We start from the raw sequence: 18,111 nt of genomic DNA on the forward strand, positions 1-18,111 counted from the left end.
TGATCTTGGGGACTAAAATTGCTGACAAATTTTCTGCAGCTAAGGTGGCCTTAAAGTCTGTCTTATTTTTCCTCACTAAAGAAAATACTCTTTCGCTGTCACTGTTGCTGTGAGGAATGCACAGGAGCTGCAGCATTTTTGGTTCTTCCACAGGAAAATTTGGAAGCGATTTTCGAGTCCGGGAACATATGTCAGAACAAATGTTTAGCATGGTCTCCAGCTGATAAAGGTAGATTGTGTTCGACACAAGAAAACTCACAAATAATGCTTAAGCGTTGGTAGCCTGTGGGTCTTCCACCAATGGTTTAAAATATTCCAGAGATGAAATCTGCGAATTCTTAATTTTCCCAACTTCTACGTGTTTTTTGCAACCGACATTCTTCCTCACATCGTCTCTGCGATGGCACACTGAGTGCAAAAAGCATGAATGAATATCAATGTTTAATGGCAGAATGCACGGCCAATTTTTGATATATTCCAAATTAAACTTCACTTTTTGAGTAATACGTTTCTTTCTCTGTGGCGGGGAAAACATTTTCAAAATCTTACATGCGATGCTGAACGTTAACCGGATTCGGTGTTTTGACGCATGCGCGGAGCAAATTTCCGGTTAGGCCCCAGTTTCTCTCAAAAGCATTTGTAAAACTCCTCTTATACATATAGATTAAAATAGGCTAAAATGCTTGCGACCGGGCCAACTGTACTAATCAGCTGTAGATCTACTAATATCGTGACCAGCGGTACCGGACCGTTTCGGCAACTGCGAATATCACGACTAGTGCTTAACGGGAAATCTGTTATTTTATTAAAGATTTAAAATAATTGAGGATTGGAAAATTCGTGAATTTTTGTCTTACGGCGTGAATTCGTGAATCGCTGAAAAGGTCGTGAAATTCACACCAAATTCGTGAGGGTTGGCAGCTATGAGCTTGTAATAAATCTATACGTGAAATCTTAGATCTTTGATCTTAATATTATATATTTATTCTCAAATATTATATATTTATTATTTACTTGAAATTGATACTCAAAATCGTGCAAATCGATTAGTTTGTGTATTTAGGTACTCAAAATCGTGCAAATCGATTAGTTTGTGTATTTAGGTACTCAAAATTAACAAAATTCAGTAAAATAAATATTCAGTAAAATGAATTATTCAGTAAAATAAATTATTCAGTAAAATAAATATTATATAAAAAAAATAAATAATTCTGTGAAATTGTATAAATTACTTGATTTTTACTAGTAATTACCCACTCAAATTACAAAATTTTACAATCTGCACGATTTTGACTAGTAAATACCCCATCAAATTACAAAATTTTACAATCTGCGCGATTTTGACTAGTAAATACCCACTCAAAATTAACAAATTGAACAATTTGCGTGATTTTTACTAGTAATTATTTGTTTTTTTGCTAAAAATTGTTTGTTTTTATGTAATATTTATTTGCTTTTTACTGAAATTATTTGTTTTTTTTACTGAATTTATTTGCTTTTTACTGAAATTATTTGTTTTTTTACTGAAATTTCGGGTAATTATCCACTCAAAATTAACAAATCGAACAATTTGCGCGATTTTGACTAGTAAATACCCCCCAAAATTAACAAAACGAACAGTTTGTGTGATTTTGACTAGTAAATACCCCCCAAAATTAACAAATCGAACAGATTGTTTGTTTTGATATGTATTTAGGTAGTCAAAATTAACAAAATCAATCAGCTTTGCACAAAATACTACAAAAAAGTATTTTATTATATATTCTGAAATTTTATTATTATTCTGAAATATTTTTTTTTTTTCTGAAAATTTGATCATTTTGCATGATTCTGAGTACCAACTAGCCCATCAAAATTACGAAATTGATCATTTTGCATGATTCTAAGTACCAACTAGCCCATGAAAATTACGAAATTGATTGGTTTGCATGATTCTAAGTACCAACTAGCCCATCAATCTCAGAATATATAATATTTCAGAATAAATATAATCTCAGAAAATATAATATTTCAAAAAAAATATAATATTTCAGAATAAATATAATCTCAGAATATATAATATTTAAAAAAAATAAAATATTTCAGAATAAATATAATCTCAGAATATATAATATTTCAAAAAAAAAAAATTTCAGAAAAAAATAATATTTCAGAATATATAATATTTCAGAATAAATAAAATATTACACGTGTTCGCTCGTTTCACCAACAAGGTTACTCGCTAACATAATTTTTCTCAATTGTTTTATATGAGCACTAATTGTTTTTTTTGCCTCGTACTCGTGGGATAATTCCAATCTAATTTTTTCTACTGCGGCAGAGAGAGGAACAAATTCCTTGACCTGATCATCTTTTACTGCAGCTAGTGACCGGAACATTGCCGCCTGAATTCATTTTATAAACTTGTATTCAGACGACAGTGTAAAACCACCATTGTTTTTACGTTCTTGTAAGATTTCAAAATCAAAAATAATCTTTTCAGGATTCAGTTCATCAGATATATTAATACTGATTTTTTCTAATTTTTTGATAGCAGCAATTACATCATTGATATTTTCATGGTTCATTATTTAGTATATATATATTTAAGAGAAAAAAATATATCCTCAAATCCCTAGTCGAGTGTTCTAGCGAGTTTATGAGGATGTTTCACAGCACAACATATACAATGAATGATTGAACCTCTATTCGAGTCTTTTAGCAAGTTCATTAGGTATGCAATGAATGAATGGACAGCACAAACATGTATCATGAATGGACCTCTATTCGAGGCTTTCAGCAGGTTCAGTAAATATGCAATGAATGAATGATAATCTTAATTAAGGACAGCACAAACATATATTATGAATGAACCTCTATTCGAGCCTTTTAGCAGGTTCATTAAATATGAAATGAAATATATATAATGAAATGAAATGAGGCCATTTTCTACACATAACAAATCACACCCCCAATAATCAGCCGTGGGTGACACAAAACATGTAATTGACCACCAGTGACGTGGTTGGAAGGGTTCTGTTATGTGTAGAGGGGCTGGCGGAGCCCCAATCAATTATAAAAATCGCTAATATGCATAACCATCGACGGTTGTCAGTCATGGGATTCGATCCTGAGGCCGTGATAATCACGGCCAGATGCGTTACCAAGTGAACTATCAAATCATATAAAAATATATGTTTCAAAGGTTAATATATAGCTACATAAATATTTCTACATTAAAACAGCGGTTTCTGAATATTTTTACATCAAAACAGTGGTTTCTGAATATTTTTACATCAAAACAGTGGTTTCTGAATATTTGTGTATTAAAACAGCGGTTTCTGACTATGTAAATGAGTAGCGTGTTTCTGTCTTCATTTCCCGTAACAGACTGTAAATATCTTGCACTAACGGCGTGTTTACATACTACCACGGCACCATCAAACGTTTTCGCCTACAGATATGTTTAAATATTTCTGTATTATAACAGATTGTAAATATCTGCATTAAAACAGCGTGCCTCGATTTCTCTTAACAGATCTAAAAATAACTCCGCTATATTGTACGATGTAAAATACGGTTATTCTTCTATTTTGTAAGTTAGAAACCACAAATATCATTCTTTGGTATTAATTAATTACGACGTAGTCTAATTACGACCATAAAAATCTGAAATTTACAAAGAAAGCTATATATTACAAAAGTAATCTCCCTTTGACATAATCGAAAAATCAGTAGTATAAAGGGGACATGCTGCGACTTACAAATAATAAATGGTTAATAAATATAATCTAAGGTAATAATGATAAATCTAAGGTAATAATGATAAATCTAAGGTAATGATGATAGTTTATCTCATTAACAATATTGGAAGGTGATTTTCTGCTTATATTTCTTGGAAAAGGTAGTTTTGTATATATTTTCTGCGACAAATTGTACTGATGGCATGCAGATATCAAAGCATTTCGAAGCCGCGTTCAATGATTGAAATATAATTTCTTCACCGGTTTCTGTATTTGTGGACTTTACCGCCCTCCTTACAATTGATTTACATCTTCCAGTATTACCACGTGCATTATTCTCGCTCTGTGTAACAGCTCGAAGATTGGATAAACTATTATTTTGAGGGTTTGCGTCAATGTGATTGATCACAAGACCGTCTTTGATCATCCCATTGTGACACTTGTATGTGAAACGATGACAGAGATAAGTTTTCTTCCCAACAGTAAACAATAGATAACCATGATTATTAATATAGCCAACTGGTTTTTTCAACCTGCAATTTCTGATCATACCATCAATATTTGATTCGTAGTTTGTTATTATAGGATGTGAAATAAATTTATTTTGCTCCATTATACAATAATATTATTTATTTAAATCATAATTTGTCTGAAAACTTAGTTAGATAATCCTCAACTGATTTTATAGCATTTTCACTATTATTATTTTTTTTGTCATAATATCTTTTAAGCTCTCTGTATCGTTTACCACCGCACTTTCCACATAATTCTGTTTTTCCTCACACTCCAGCACCACATCGCAGACATGGTATTGGTCCTAAGCTTCCATGGTGAACGCACTGCATGTGTTGTCCGCAGAATTCCTTTTTACAGGATTTATTACAACGAGTCAATTAACCCACCATGAGCCATCTGCATTGAGACATTGTATACATAATATTTTAATTTAAATACTTGTTTGAAATATAATATGAATGAATTCGATAGATTATCCCGAATAAAGCCTTGGAGTGTGGATAAATTCAACCTCGACAGAATATCTCCTGGCCTACCGATGAAAGATCTGGCTGATCCGAAAAACAGAGGTTTGATTAATAAAATTCAAGACGCCAAGAAAGAATTTCACGCAGATGGTGCATCTCATGTCTGGTCAACGCTCAAGATTATACGTGACAAAGATATCATTAACGTTACGATGAATGACAAACGAGCAGCAATTATCATCAACTATCTTGATAATCGCAAGTATCTTTTTAGAATAAAATTTGTTATGTTGACAGAAACAGATGATTGGATTATCCGTGACAAATATGATCCTGTCCACGGTGATAAAAAAACTGTCGTACTAAGTAGAGATTCCAGACCAGGTCTATTGACTGGCATTGACAAACCGTATTATGAGCGAGCATATCCTGTGACCGCGGTTATTTATGGAATCTATGTGATAAATGAAAAACCCAACGTTGATAAACTGTCGCCGATGAAATTTTCAAAAATAAATTGTGTGGCTGAATGAGTAACAGAACATTTTACGAACGCGGTCCGTGGAAACGGTCTAACGGATAAAAGACGTAAAATAATAAACACGTGGGTAGAAATGGTTAAAGATACCGGTGCGTCTATCAAAGATGTAGTTGGGTTAGGAAAAGTATTAAAATTTCCAATAAACGTAGCGACGATAACAGGGGAGATTTTGTATGAGTCAAAATATAAATCAAAAGGAGCCTCAATTACAATTATTGATCATAACGCACACGCGTGGACTAACGCAGTAACAGTGTTTCCACGAGATCAAACTGTTAATGTTATCCCGGAAACATGTTTGATTTTATTAACGAAATAAGTAAAAACGATCCTGTGTCAGTATGGTTATTTCAGAGTTCTAACGACGAATCAGACATGAAATTTGATCAGTTTGTAAGACCAAATGGCGTTATTTATCGAACAGATCTTCTTCACGAGAAAATGAAAAATCTTGCACTGCAATATACTAATGACGCTGACGAACTATTGAGCAACTGTTTTACTGTTCCGTCAGTTGCGGCTCACTTTGCTAGAAAGAAAAATTCGTGGAAGCCAACTCAGTCTGATTTTCTCAATGACATAATATCGAGTTGTGTCGAATATGGACACGGCGGACTATGGAATACTAAATATGATCATAAAGATGTTATTTCAGTTGATATGGTTGCATGTTATCCAGGAAGTTTTCTTGGATACGGAGATTGTTCTGTGTACTTTGAGCGATTTGGTCATCCGGCGCACGAGATGACACGAGTATCGATAAATGGACCATTACCGGATTTTGACCTAACTGGATTTGCTTGTATTGAGTCATTTGAAATGTCTAATGAGCTCCATCCAATTTGTTATGTTTGGTTTGGAAAACATTTTTCAGAAAAAATGTGGGCACCAATAGTACTATTACGATATATGCTTGATTGTGCGATGCTAACACAGTTGATTGTAAGTGAAGCAATTATATCATATCGAAAACAAACCGAAGTTTGGTTACCACATTCTGATGAAACTGATTCAAAAGATCTTGGTAGAAAAATAATCAGCAAATTTACCCAAGGAGGAGCATATGATCACAGACGACATTGTACAAGACTGATCATGGACGATGCTGAGTTAGATTTTATAATCGCTGATACAACGAACAAGAACACGTTTATAAGTCGAGAAACTGCTTTCTTGTCAAATGGAAATAAACTAGGTACAATTGTGAGCTACATGGACGGTGAGTCACCGCAGTATACTCATTTAAGATCATCGATGCTCGCGTATGTTTCAATAAATCTATTATCGATGATAAATAAGGTTTCAACGCATGCCGTCAGAGTTGCCACGGATTCGTTTTATATAAGTAAAAAACATTCACTACTGTTAGAAAGATTAAACATAGACACTTGTGCATCGTGGGGTTCGTGGAGAATAAAAAAGGAATTAATGCTAGATTATTCCGAATTCGCTGATGTTGCGGTTAAAGATATTTACGTGATAAAATATCAATCGTCGACAACTTCGTTGTTACCATCGATATACGATCCAATAACTAGACACAAAACGGTTTATCTAAATGGACCTGGCGGTTCCGGGAAAACCACTCGAGCTATCGAACTATGTCAGAATTCAGATATGATTATGCTAACACCAACACATAGACTCGCACGAGAAATGAAACAATGAGAAGTGCAGTCATGTACTTATCACAGCTTTTTCCGAAGGAAGGGTGATACATGGACATCTTTAAGGATGGGCGAGAAATACATTCCAAGGATCATAATATGGGATGAAATATGCACTGTACCGCTAGAAACATTAAAAATGTTTCTTGATTGGTTATTAACAAGAAATACTGCCGTGATAATGTGCGGCGATCACGGTCAACCACCACCCTTAGTTGGACCATCTCCACATGATTGGCTGAAAAATTTCGTTGACCACTTCGAAGAAGTATCTGATGATTATAGAGCACTTGATGCTACGTTGAAGGAATTTAAAAAATTAATCAGACTACAACTGAATAAAATTCAATGTGAAGTAATGCGCGAGATAATTTCAGAAACACCCACGAAAGACTTTCTACAAACATGGTGACCAAACGATTTGATAGTTGCAAGTAGAAAGATAGTTCGTGATACACTTCAACGGGAGTTGTTTCAGTTACAACGAGAAAAGTTTCCAACATTGTCAGTTCCGTTATGTTATCGACCAGCAAATACGCGACGGCAAAATATCGACGTTGTTATACCAGGACACTTGACAGAGTCAAGGAAACAGAATCTTGTGTTAAATGATATTGTCGCAGTTGATGTTGATGTTGTTGAAGATGCTCTACGTGCTGATAAATCCCCGTGGACACTTGGATACGTGTTGACGATTCATTCATCTCAGGGATTAACTATCTCTGATACAGTTGTTTGGATCGTTGATGATCACATCGAATGGTCGAACCTAGTTTATCTTGCAGTGTCTCGAGTTAGAAAAATATCTCAATTGAGACGAATCGTCATGGATTCGTCAATCAATGATGACCTCGATTGTCGAGGCCTTGACGAATGTCAAAGCGATATAATAAGAAAAAAACTAGCTGGTTATAAACAGTGTGATAAAAAAAATAATCGAGAATTTGATCTAGACACTGACGTTGTCATTGCGCTGAAACAACAACAGAATAATCATTGTGCAAGTTGTAATTGTATAATGTTATGGCGGTATCTAAAAAATGATCCAAGACAATTTACCGTAGATAGAAAAAATAACAATCTTGGTCATACACGAGAAAATATCATGTTGACCTGTCTTGAATGTAACCGACGTCGTGGTGCTAGTTAAGTGATTTGGGTGGTAATTGTGTGTCCTTAGGAATTACTTGTAATTGTTCACGTACAAATCCACGTTGAGGAGCAGTTGAATCTAGTCTGTAGATTGCGGGTCTACCTGAGGATCTAGTTACGGTGGATATCTTATGTGTGGTAATACTCCAAATAGGATCAGTAGCTCTTTTTTTACCACCTTCGAGTTCGCCGGGCTCATATAAATACCTTACAGTGATATTACCTAATACTGGCTGTGCTGAAAGATCACGTCGTTGGACGGATATATGCGCGCTTGTAATTGCATTAATAGGTTTCATGTTGGTCGTTCAAGTTACTTCATTATTTAACGTGGCTATCACAATGGGTAATCTTGCAACCCATTCACGAGATCTCGTATCCTGAATAAATTCCTTCACGTATTGATATCCAAATAACCGCTCAGCAAGTGTTCGATTAAATCGCTCAATAATTGCCTGATCACAATGAATCTCAGTATGTCCTTGTCGTATTTTGGTATTATGTTGTTTCATTAACGATGATACTGGACCAAGAAATTCCTTGCCAGGATCAACCTGTAGCAGCTGTGGCCATCGTAATGGTCCTCGTTGATAAATTCGTTTAAACGCATCGGCTACTTCAGATGCTGTCTTTGTTGACAACGGTTCTGCTTCTTTATATCTACTTGCAACATCAACAACGGTCAGCGCGTATTTGTACGTTTTTCTATGCACAGTATCATGTGGCAAAAATAATATCAGCTTAATGAACTTCATTAGGAACTCTAACATTGAAATACACGTACTGAATTTGTTTTGGTGGCGGTAGGTAAATTTGCCATATTGCCTGTTTGGATAACCATGTTTTAGCAGTAGAATGTTTAACCGCTGCTGCATCAGCAAGTTTACTAATTGCTGCTTTACCTTTCCAGTATCCAATTGGGGAATAACAAATCGATTCCATTTTATATATTACCCGCCCCTAGCGCTAATTTACCTTTCATCGCGGATCTTACTAACCAGTTAGCTAGTGATTCTTTGATATTTTTATTTTTTATGGAATTTAACGCATGAATTAATTTCACATCTGCAATATGCCTATGTTGTAGATCATTGCTTTTATACGCAACATCATGAGCATGACATGCTTTATCAATAGCATTTATTGGTTCCTCGCCTGGTTTTGGTTGATCCTGATTATCAAGCCTGATATCGAGTCGAGTACCAGGACCGCAATAATTACATCCTGGTAGGTGTTTTTCTCCGCTGTATTTAGCCCACGGAGTTCCCGGTAATTTTGTTAATTTTGCTGCAATATCACCTCCGCGTTGCTTTTTTTTTTACTTGATTTTGACTTTGACTTTTCACCTGACTGCACTGACTTGTCAGTAGAGATAAATTTAAATTTCTTTGTACCACACCGCGTACACTTACCCATAACCGCCGATCTATTATTTTTTGTGGTAATAGTTGTTAGTGTATCCGTCGGTGTATGCGTCCTGCACTTTACACAATATAAATCCATACATATTTTATACAGCACGGATATAACTGATTTCTCAGCGACAAGAAAACGAGAACCTGTCAAGCACCATCCTGCGTTACCAAATTCCATCAGAATGATAATAATAGGACCATCTGGAAGTGGAAAAACACAGATGTTGCTTAATCTTATAATGAGATGGTTAAAATGGGATAAATTGTATTTGGTAGCCCCGTCAGTTGATGATCAGCGATGTTATGATGTACTTAAGGATTTTAATGAAAACGCGGATAGTGATGTTATCGAGTTTATAACCAATATTGATGAAGCACCATCAGTAGATTCCATAGACGGATTTATTAATAATTTAGTTGTATAGGACGATGTGATGCTGGACAAACAATCAAATCCAGCTAGGATTTTTTCTCGAGGTAGACATAAAAACACCGATGTTATTTATGTTACTCAACGATACACACAAATACCAAAAGTGATCAGAGATAACTGTAATATTTTAGTTGTGTTTAATGGAGTTGATACACATACGTTGCGAAATATTCATCAAACCTGGTGCAGCGGTGACATGGATATAATTAAATTTAGAAATTTCTTTTCACGAGCGCAAGCTACTCCACATGGGTTTATAACAATAAATTTGCACGATCCTAGAACAAGATATCGTATTGGACTTGATAAAATATTTGGATAAATTAATATAGCAGCAGAGGGGCCATGACCTCAAGTTGGTTCGTTTTTTGTAATATTCTCGCTATTGATGAGTTTACAGATCAGGAAAATAAATGGTCTAACTAACCGGAGAATCCTCAATTTGTTTAGACAATCGTTTATTTCAAGCAAATGTTCAGCTCGAAAAATATTTGAGTTAGAAGCCTTATTTCGGTTTTTGGACGCCCCCCAAGTCGGTCTGTTCGCCTCCTCTGCTGCTGGAGGACAGGGGATGGGGTTGGATAAATGAAATCCGAAGTCCCTCCAAAATGACTTGGATCACCCAATCGTTCTGAGGAAAAAAGGTGGTCCAGTGGTCCTGAAATTGCAGGAGGCGGCCGCCCACAGGTAGGCTGTCCGCGGGTGGTGGAGAGGGTATGTCAATTTTTAGAGTTAGGAGGCTTGAAGACGGAGAAACTTTGTTTCTTACCGCCTCTGTATGGTTGCCTCCTAGCTTGATTAGACTGTTGTCTCCTGGCATTGGGTTGGGATCTATACTGCACATTTGATTGTAAGGATCCCTTGTCCCTGGTCCGCCAATCAACCCTCCACTGTGGCCGGGGCTGAATTTTTCTAAACGCCTGTGAGGGTTGGGTGGCGAGTTGGAGGAGCAGTTCCTGAGTTGCCTGCTTCCGAACTTCTTCAATTTTTCCTCCAAAGAGTAAAGGCGACCCAAACGGAGTCATCCGTAAAGCCCGAGTATGATGGGGCTTGAGCGACGTGGACCGCAGACATGCGTTACGTTGTATCAGGTCTAAGTTGGCAGAAGCAGTCAACGCATTAGCCATGGAATGGTGTGCCTGTTAATAACTCTAGAGGTCCGGGCCGTCTCTTCCCAAGCGTGGTCATTGTCGGATTTTTCTGCGAGTTGGAAAATGGCTAATGAAGCCAAGTCTAACATTGAAGACGTAGCGACTACATTCCGGACTAGCTTTGACGTGGCATGGAACACATTTTTTGTCCACTTTGTAAAACAGTGGAGCTGACATGTGAACTGCTGCCATATTTTTGTCCAGGGCCGGAAGATCCGTACTGAAGAAGTCTGAGTTTTGTACCAGTGACCCGAGAACGTCGCTGGTACTTGGCTTTCTGAAAAGAACGCCTTAGCATTCCCCGGATCACCTATTCGTCCTGATAGACGATCATTGATCTCCTTAATTTCTGCCGACTGGGGAAGGAGCCAGAAGGACGGCGTCTCTTCCTCCCCGTCAAGATCTACAGACGCCTTAACTTTGTAGTTTTGAGTGGCGGTAGGAGGTGGAGGGCATTCTGAAGTTGCCAACAACCTATAAATTTCTTCCACTGCCGCCTTGAAGCCAAACTCAGTCCGTTCCATGGTTGGATCTGTGTACGGCTGATTTGCAGGAGTTTCGTCACCCTCACTGTGTGCTGAGTCGTTTTCTGGAATAGCTTGCATTTCTGGATAGAGCATACTAGGTGGCATAGATGACGCGATTCTGTCATCCTTCACACTGTCACTAACTCTCCCTTGTGGATAAGCTGTGAACATATGGACGGACGGCCCTGCCGGCTGGTTTGTCTGGCTTGTGGTCGGCCTGAATGTTGGCGACGGTCCTGCTATCATCGGTACCATCTGCTCCAATGGCCTGGCTGGACGGACAGATTTCTCACTAAAATCTCCACCATAGTATTGGTATGTTACCGGCAGTACAGCTTGACGGATGGATTTATCACTAAAATCCCCGTAAGTCATATTTGGTCAGACCGTTTTAGCAATAGGGTCCCCATGCTGGGACAGCTGGACGGCCGGTGCCGTAGAGGTTGTATAATGAAATGGATCCGATGGATCCGGTATAAAACCCCATGTGTCCTGACTTACAGGCCCGAAGGCCATGCTCGGACATGCGGGGGGACTTACGCCCACTGGGCAGCCTAAAACTGGGGGGACAATCTCCCAAAGAGTCAGAAAAAGCTGTGGAAGCGAGCGAGGGAAATAAGGGTAATATCTGGCCTGATGTCAATAGCTGCGTCGTCGTTTCCTGGACCAAACGACGCATCTGTTCCAAGGTGGACTGTTGTACCCTGTCAACATTATTTTCCTCCATTGCCGCTGATGTTACTGTGGCTGACGATTGCAAACAACGAACTTTAGGAGGTGCAGGGGGGACCCCAATGTCCCCCACAAGGCTCGCAATGGAGGCTGTCTTCGGATGTATACTGAGGACATCAATGCTATCTTTCTTCGACTTATTCTGTCTATTCCTCCCTTTTGCTGCCTTCTGGACTACATCAGCCCACGTTTGCTCTGTCCAAGTATTACACACGCTGCACGGTATAGATGATGTACGCTTGGTACATACAATACAAGAGTCATGGTTGTCTTCTTTTGCTTTGAACTCTTTGCATTTCATGCATTTGGTTGACATTTCTACTGAAACGACGCAAGAAAAGAAAACAAAGCACAAATTAGCAATTCAGCATGTTATTAATTCGCTAATACCACAACCGTTACTAACGGAGTAAGCGAAATTAGTCAGTGTTGCGTTAACTCTTAATTGACAACACGAGTTCAGCGATAGCGTGTGTAACATGGTCTTCAGTAGACGAAATCCGTAAGGGTGACAAAGTCACTCAATTTTGAAAAAAATTGTTAAAATAATGTATTCAACCTGTAGAAGAATGATTGTCCGACGCAATAAATCCAAATTTAACTTCAGATGGTCCAATTTAACGCTAAGATGGCTTGGATTGTTTGGAGGTATAATGTACGTGTTATCCATACAAGTGAAGCTTAAAAACTGGTGACACCTGGCGGTGGCAAGGGAAGGTAAGGGGCAAGATTTATTGCCCTTTGGTCTATATGAGATAGACCGAAAAGACGAATTTTCGTCTTTTAGTAGGGCTGGATTTGAGAGGTAGCAGGCTTATATCCCTAACATTAATGTGATCGGGGAACGTATTTGAAGTAGAAAAGCATATCTCATGACCAGACTGCAATAAATACAGGTTTTACAAATCTAAAGTTATTGTAGTCCAGAACAACTTGGTTTTGACCAGGATTCACTCTGAGAATCCAACAGAGAAGTTTGAACACCAGTACCATCCTGTCTCTAGTTAGTGAAGTAAGTGCAGTGATGAACACTAGTGACAGTTTGCATTATCTTCAAACTCCCTAATGAACTATTGAAAGACGCAAGGAGAGCATCAAATTAAGCCTATTGTTAGCATCCAATGGATTTGAAAGACAGAAATTTGGTGTATGTTTTTATTTAATGTCATTGTTGTTGTGATAGGCTTATATGAAAAGTTAGCTTATTCTCAGATAGATGACATCACATGCACTGACTCCCCCTTGGGGCCTCAAAACACTTTTCTGAGTCTCAAAAGCACCCCCCCCCCCTTACACTGTCTGAGATTATGGCAAGTGCTTGCTGTTCAACCCTTTTCTGTGGGGGAGGAGTGCAATCAAACCTCCAAGAAGTAGCTGTCACCTCATAATAGGCTGGAAGAAATTGCAAACTGTAGATGAGACTTTGCCAGAAAGGGCAATAACTTTGTCAATGAAGGCATATTGATATCCTTAACAGGCAAATACTTATTTTAATGGGTGAACATAACTGAAATAATTCTGGGCATCATCTCTGCCATATTTATTCCAAAATCATTAACCCACATATCAAATGTCCACATTTAAAGTTTTGTACTTTCACCATGTTAGATTGCTACTGATGACCATTACAATAAGAAATGAAAGTGCTCCCAGATATCAAGTTTACCAGGCACTACATTTGTATACATACAAATATTACAAATGAGCATTCAGCACAGTTCAAATGACTACAAAATGATGAATACAACTTGTGAAGACAAATTACCTGAAAACTTATTCCTATATTCCTTCCATATTCGTATGCAACTCCTATCAAATCTTCATCTAGTTCACCAAGCACAGCTATCTGAAAAAGACATTGAACACAATGTTGTATTTCCAAAAAGCTTTCAAAAGATTCTTCAGATGGAAAGTCATGGTTCTCATAAAAATAATTCTGGACAGTACAGTTAAACTTGCAATAAACATTTTTATTTCAGTCCATTCATTCTTCTGTCCATCTGGATCTGTATGAAACAGCAGTTAAGACAATTATTAACAAGAATCCTTCAAAGGAACCAACACTTTACTGTAAGAAAAGACCATTTTTTTTATTTTAGCTGCCTAGTAATGAAACAATCGGATAATCTTGAATTAAAAGATTTTCAAACTTAGTAAATATGTTTGCCATATTGGGTGTCAGATTGGCACAATTTAGTTTTCATTTATGACAAATAAGACACCATTAGAAGACTTTTTGGGTGAAAAGCCTGTGACATCTATTCAGGAGAATTAATAACACGATTTTCAATATTTTCATTGTGGCAGCCACATGAGGAGAGATCGGTACCATATACATTCAAAATAAACTACTAGGTATCATAATTAGCCATTTAGTGAAAACCCAATCCTGATATCACCATTCAAGGAAAGATGCAATTAGATTTTCAAAATGTTTCCTGTGGTGACCGTATTGGATTTCTGAGCAGAAATACCAAATCAGCACCATTTTCAATCTGAACCAACTAGACATCATGACATGTCTTCCGGTAAAATGACTTTCCACTGAGTGATGATAAGATCTACAAGATGACCATTGTTGTGGCCATCTTTGGATATGAAGTCAGCAAAATTTTGATTTAGGAGCAACTAGATACCATAATAAGTCTTGTTATGAAAACCCCCACACCGATATAACTTTCCTGAATCCATTCATAGGAAGCGGTAATAACAAGATTTTCAAGTTGGCTGCTGTGGTGACTACATTTTATATCATATCAGCACCATTCTCATTTAGGACTAACTAGATATCACACCAAGTCATTTAGTGAAAACCTGATGTTGATATCACCATCATTTTAGGCTGGGAAACAATAACAACAGTTTCAAGACTGGTGGTCATAATGGGTATCCATTAGGTAACATTTCCATTTCAAACCAAACAGACATTATAAGAAGTCTTCTGGTGAAAAACAATACCAAAATGACTGTCCATTTATTAGTGGTGATAACAAGATTTTCAACAATTTCAATTTCCAAGTGTCTGGTCATGTAGTTTGAAAATTTCCAATGTATAAAGAATGAAATATATTTGGGTGCTTGATATAAGTACCACTTAAGCAACGTACATATAAATAGAATATACAAGATAGGTAAATAATGGTTTTCTTGGAGGTGACCAAATTGAAGGCAGTACAAATCCTTGGGTGTGGGAGTGGGGATAGTTTTTGCTGCATATATCACTTTATTATTAAACTTCTTAGAATAAGCAATATCTGATACTTTGATTTACTTACATGATCAAAATTTCAATGCAACTTCTACAAGTTTATTTACTCACTGCTTTGCAACTGTTAGCCATTAAACTGGCAGTTTTTTTAAAAGTTTTTGTGAAGTAGTGTTTAAATCTTTCATTCTCATCCTCTTTTGATCCTAGCTGCATAAACTCTCCTGCAAGAATAAAGAATGATGTCACATATTAGAAACATGAAACAAATACAATGAAAACTCCTAATACTAAACCTATTTTTTTGTTAACCTGGCCAAATCTCTCTCTTGCCACAAAACTGGTTACTACTGTTGCTAAAGACCTACCCTGGTTGCACAATGAAATTAGAAAGTTATTAGACAAAGGAAGTGGCTTTATGATTGTGCAAAACCACATGAAACCCACAACACTGGATTTTATATGGCTAAAAATGGAATAACATGAATACATGAATCTAAATATTTCACAACTAGCAATGGCAGATAAAATTTAAAAGTCTTCAGGCAATTTAATGGAGTGGTGGAAACTTGTTAAGTTAACTGCAAGTTTATTTCAGTATCCAATTCAAAATATCTTTTAATATCTCAAGATTTTCCCAACTCCTGGAAATGACAAAATGGATAACAAATGTCTCAGACTATCACCCAATATTACTCATTTTTTTGTCCAATGTGTTTGAAAATGTGTCAACAAATAACAGCAGAATTATATTGTCAAGCAAACTTTGATTGTAACGAATCAATCAGGCCTGAAACCCACCCGACTTTACAACAAATTAATTACTGAATATTTATAATAAGATTTTCTTAGCTCTGAACCTGCACAGGGAAAGGAAATTAGAACCATTTTCTTTGATAGAAGTAAAATGATTGACCATGTTTGGCATTTATGATTACTTATTAAACTAAGTAAGACTGGCATTCGAGGTAGTTTACTGTTGTGGTGAAAACATTACTCATCAGTAAGAAGGCAAAGAGTTGTCCTGAATTCCCGACTCTCAGATTTTCAAACTACTAAACTACTAATGCAGAAGTCACTCAAGGATCAATCCTTGGACTAATATTTTTTGCATATAGCATTTGTCTGAAAAGGCTTGAAAGAAAGTTAATACTTTGAAGGATTTTAAATACTGATTGGATCACTTGTCCTTTCCTTGTTTGACAATGCTGACTTTACATCGGTTAACTCTACTATGCAAGAAAAAGAAACACTGGAAATATTAATTTGGAGGCTATGAGAATAGCAACAGGTGCTACCAAGAGTGCAGCTTAAGCACTATTAATATAAGAAACCTCAATATTCAACATCATAAGTATAAGTTAATTAGCTGGTTAAAACATACCAGTGATTTGCTCCAAAATATTTGCAAGACGTAATTCAACCTATTGTAAATGAGACCTACACTACTTTGATGATGGAATAATATTTGATCTTTTGTGAAGAACAGACATGATTTTGGTCTTCCATAAAAAAAAGCAGAAAAAATTGTAAGGGGGGTTTGGGGGGCCTCCCCCACTGGGGTCTTGAGGGGCAGCGCCCCTGATCCAGGGACCAGGGCAGCCAAAGGCCCCAGGCCAAAAACACACTTTACACTCATAAAAAACTGCTCCTGTTGCAACTTATCATCATAAAATAAACCAAAGTAATCATTTGCAAAACTAATGAACATATGTTCAACTTTACTTCAATAATTTCACAATATTTAAAGTCACATGAATTTGTTCTCCAATAATACTGATGCTGAAGTTATTTCATGTGCATGTCAGTGTTCACATCGTAATAAGGTCTAAATAATTTGTCAATTTTTGCAGCAAATATATTATACTTCTCTCTTTTCATAACAAGTCTGTAAAATAAACACCTAAGTACATCAACTATATACAAATAATCCCATACATTCGTCTTTTTCTCCATGGACACAACCTGTTGATATGCCAGTCAAGCTCTTTCTGCAGCTTTGGCAAAGATTTCTTTAACCTTCCTCTTTGTCATCACTGACATTTTTGGTTCAATGTGCAATCGTTTCTTTTCCTTCTCAATGAGAGCCTTTTTCCTTTCAAGCTGGTGCTTGAATAGGCGACATGCAGTGTGCATATTCTGACAGAGAGTTACATCTGTTCTCTCATGCAAGAAGTTTTTCTTCTCATAGTAATAAACTGCACTTTTTCCAGATGCCTTCTGAGGTTTGATTTTTAGGAAGCAGCTTCTTTTCCAAACTCTTCTAACCATGATTACTGTTACTGTAATTCAGATCTTTCTTGCAGAGGTCACAAAATGCCAGGCTTCTAGCATTTAGTTTTCTTATAAACTGATCAACTAAATTTCCGTCAACTTTTCGCTCCAGCCATTCCCATTTCCATGTTTTATAAACCTTTATCTAAACATTTCGTGTGATGCTGTCTCCCAACAACTCAGGACGCCAAGTTTAGCAAGCATACTTCTTCTTTCCATTGCCATCAGTTTCCATTATATGGATGACTTTAAACTTCTGACCAAATAGAATACTCTATATGAGAGTTGTGTGCTAATATATGGAATGAA

At 36.8% G+C, this 18,111-nt stretch overlaps 1 protein-coding gene across 2 annotated transcripts in view; it reads right to left on the reverse strand.

The window, feature by feature from the left end:
• Nucleotides 1–18,111, reverse strand: part of LOC149791905 (all trans-polyprenyl-diphosphate synthase PDSS1-like) — a 254,393-nt gene that overhangs the window by 101,333 nt on the left and 134,949 nt on the right. For both annotated transcript variants that reach the window (XM_089970420.1, XM_089970418.1), the window contains 2 exons: nucleotides 15,643–15,752; nucleotides 14,089–14,169 (listed from right to left, as the gene is read on the reverse strand). In XM_089970420.1, coding sequence (XP_089826546.1) covers nucleotides 14,089–14,169; nucleotides 15,643–15,752 — 191 coding nt within the window. The remainder of the gene's footprint in view (nucleotides 1–14,088; nucleotides 14,170–15,642; nucleotides 15,753–18,111) is intronic.

This window comes from Sinohyriopsis cumingii, chromosome 9 (assembly GCF_028554795.1).
Source record: "Sinohyriopsis cumingii isolate HCF-2022 chromosome 9, ASM2855479v2, whole genome shotgun sequence".
Classification (NCBI taxonomy): domain Eukaryota; kingdom Metazoa; phylum Mollusca; class Bivalvia; order Unionida; family Unionidae; genus Sinohyriopsis; species Sinohyriopsis cumingii.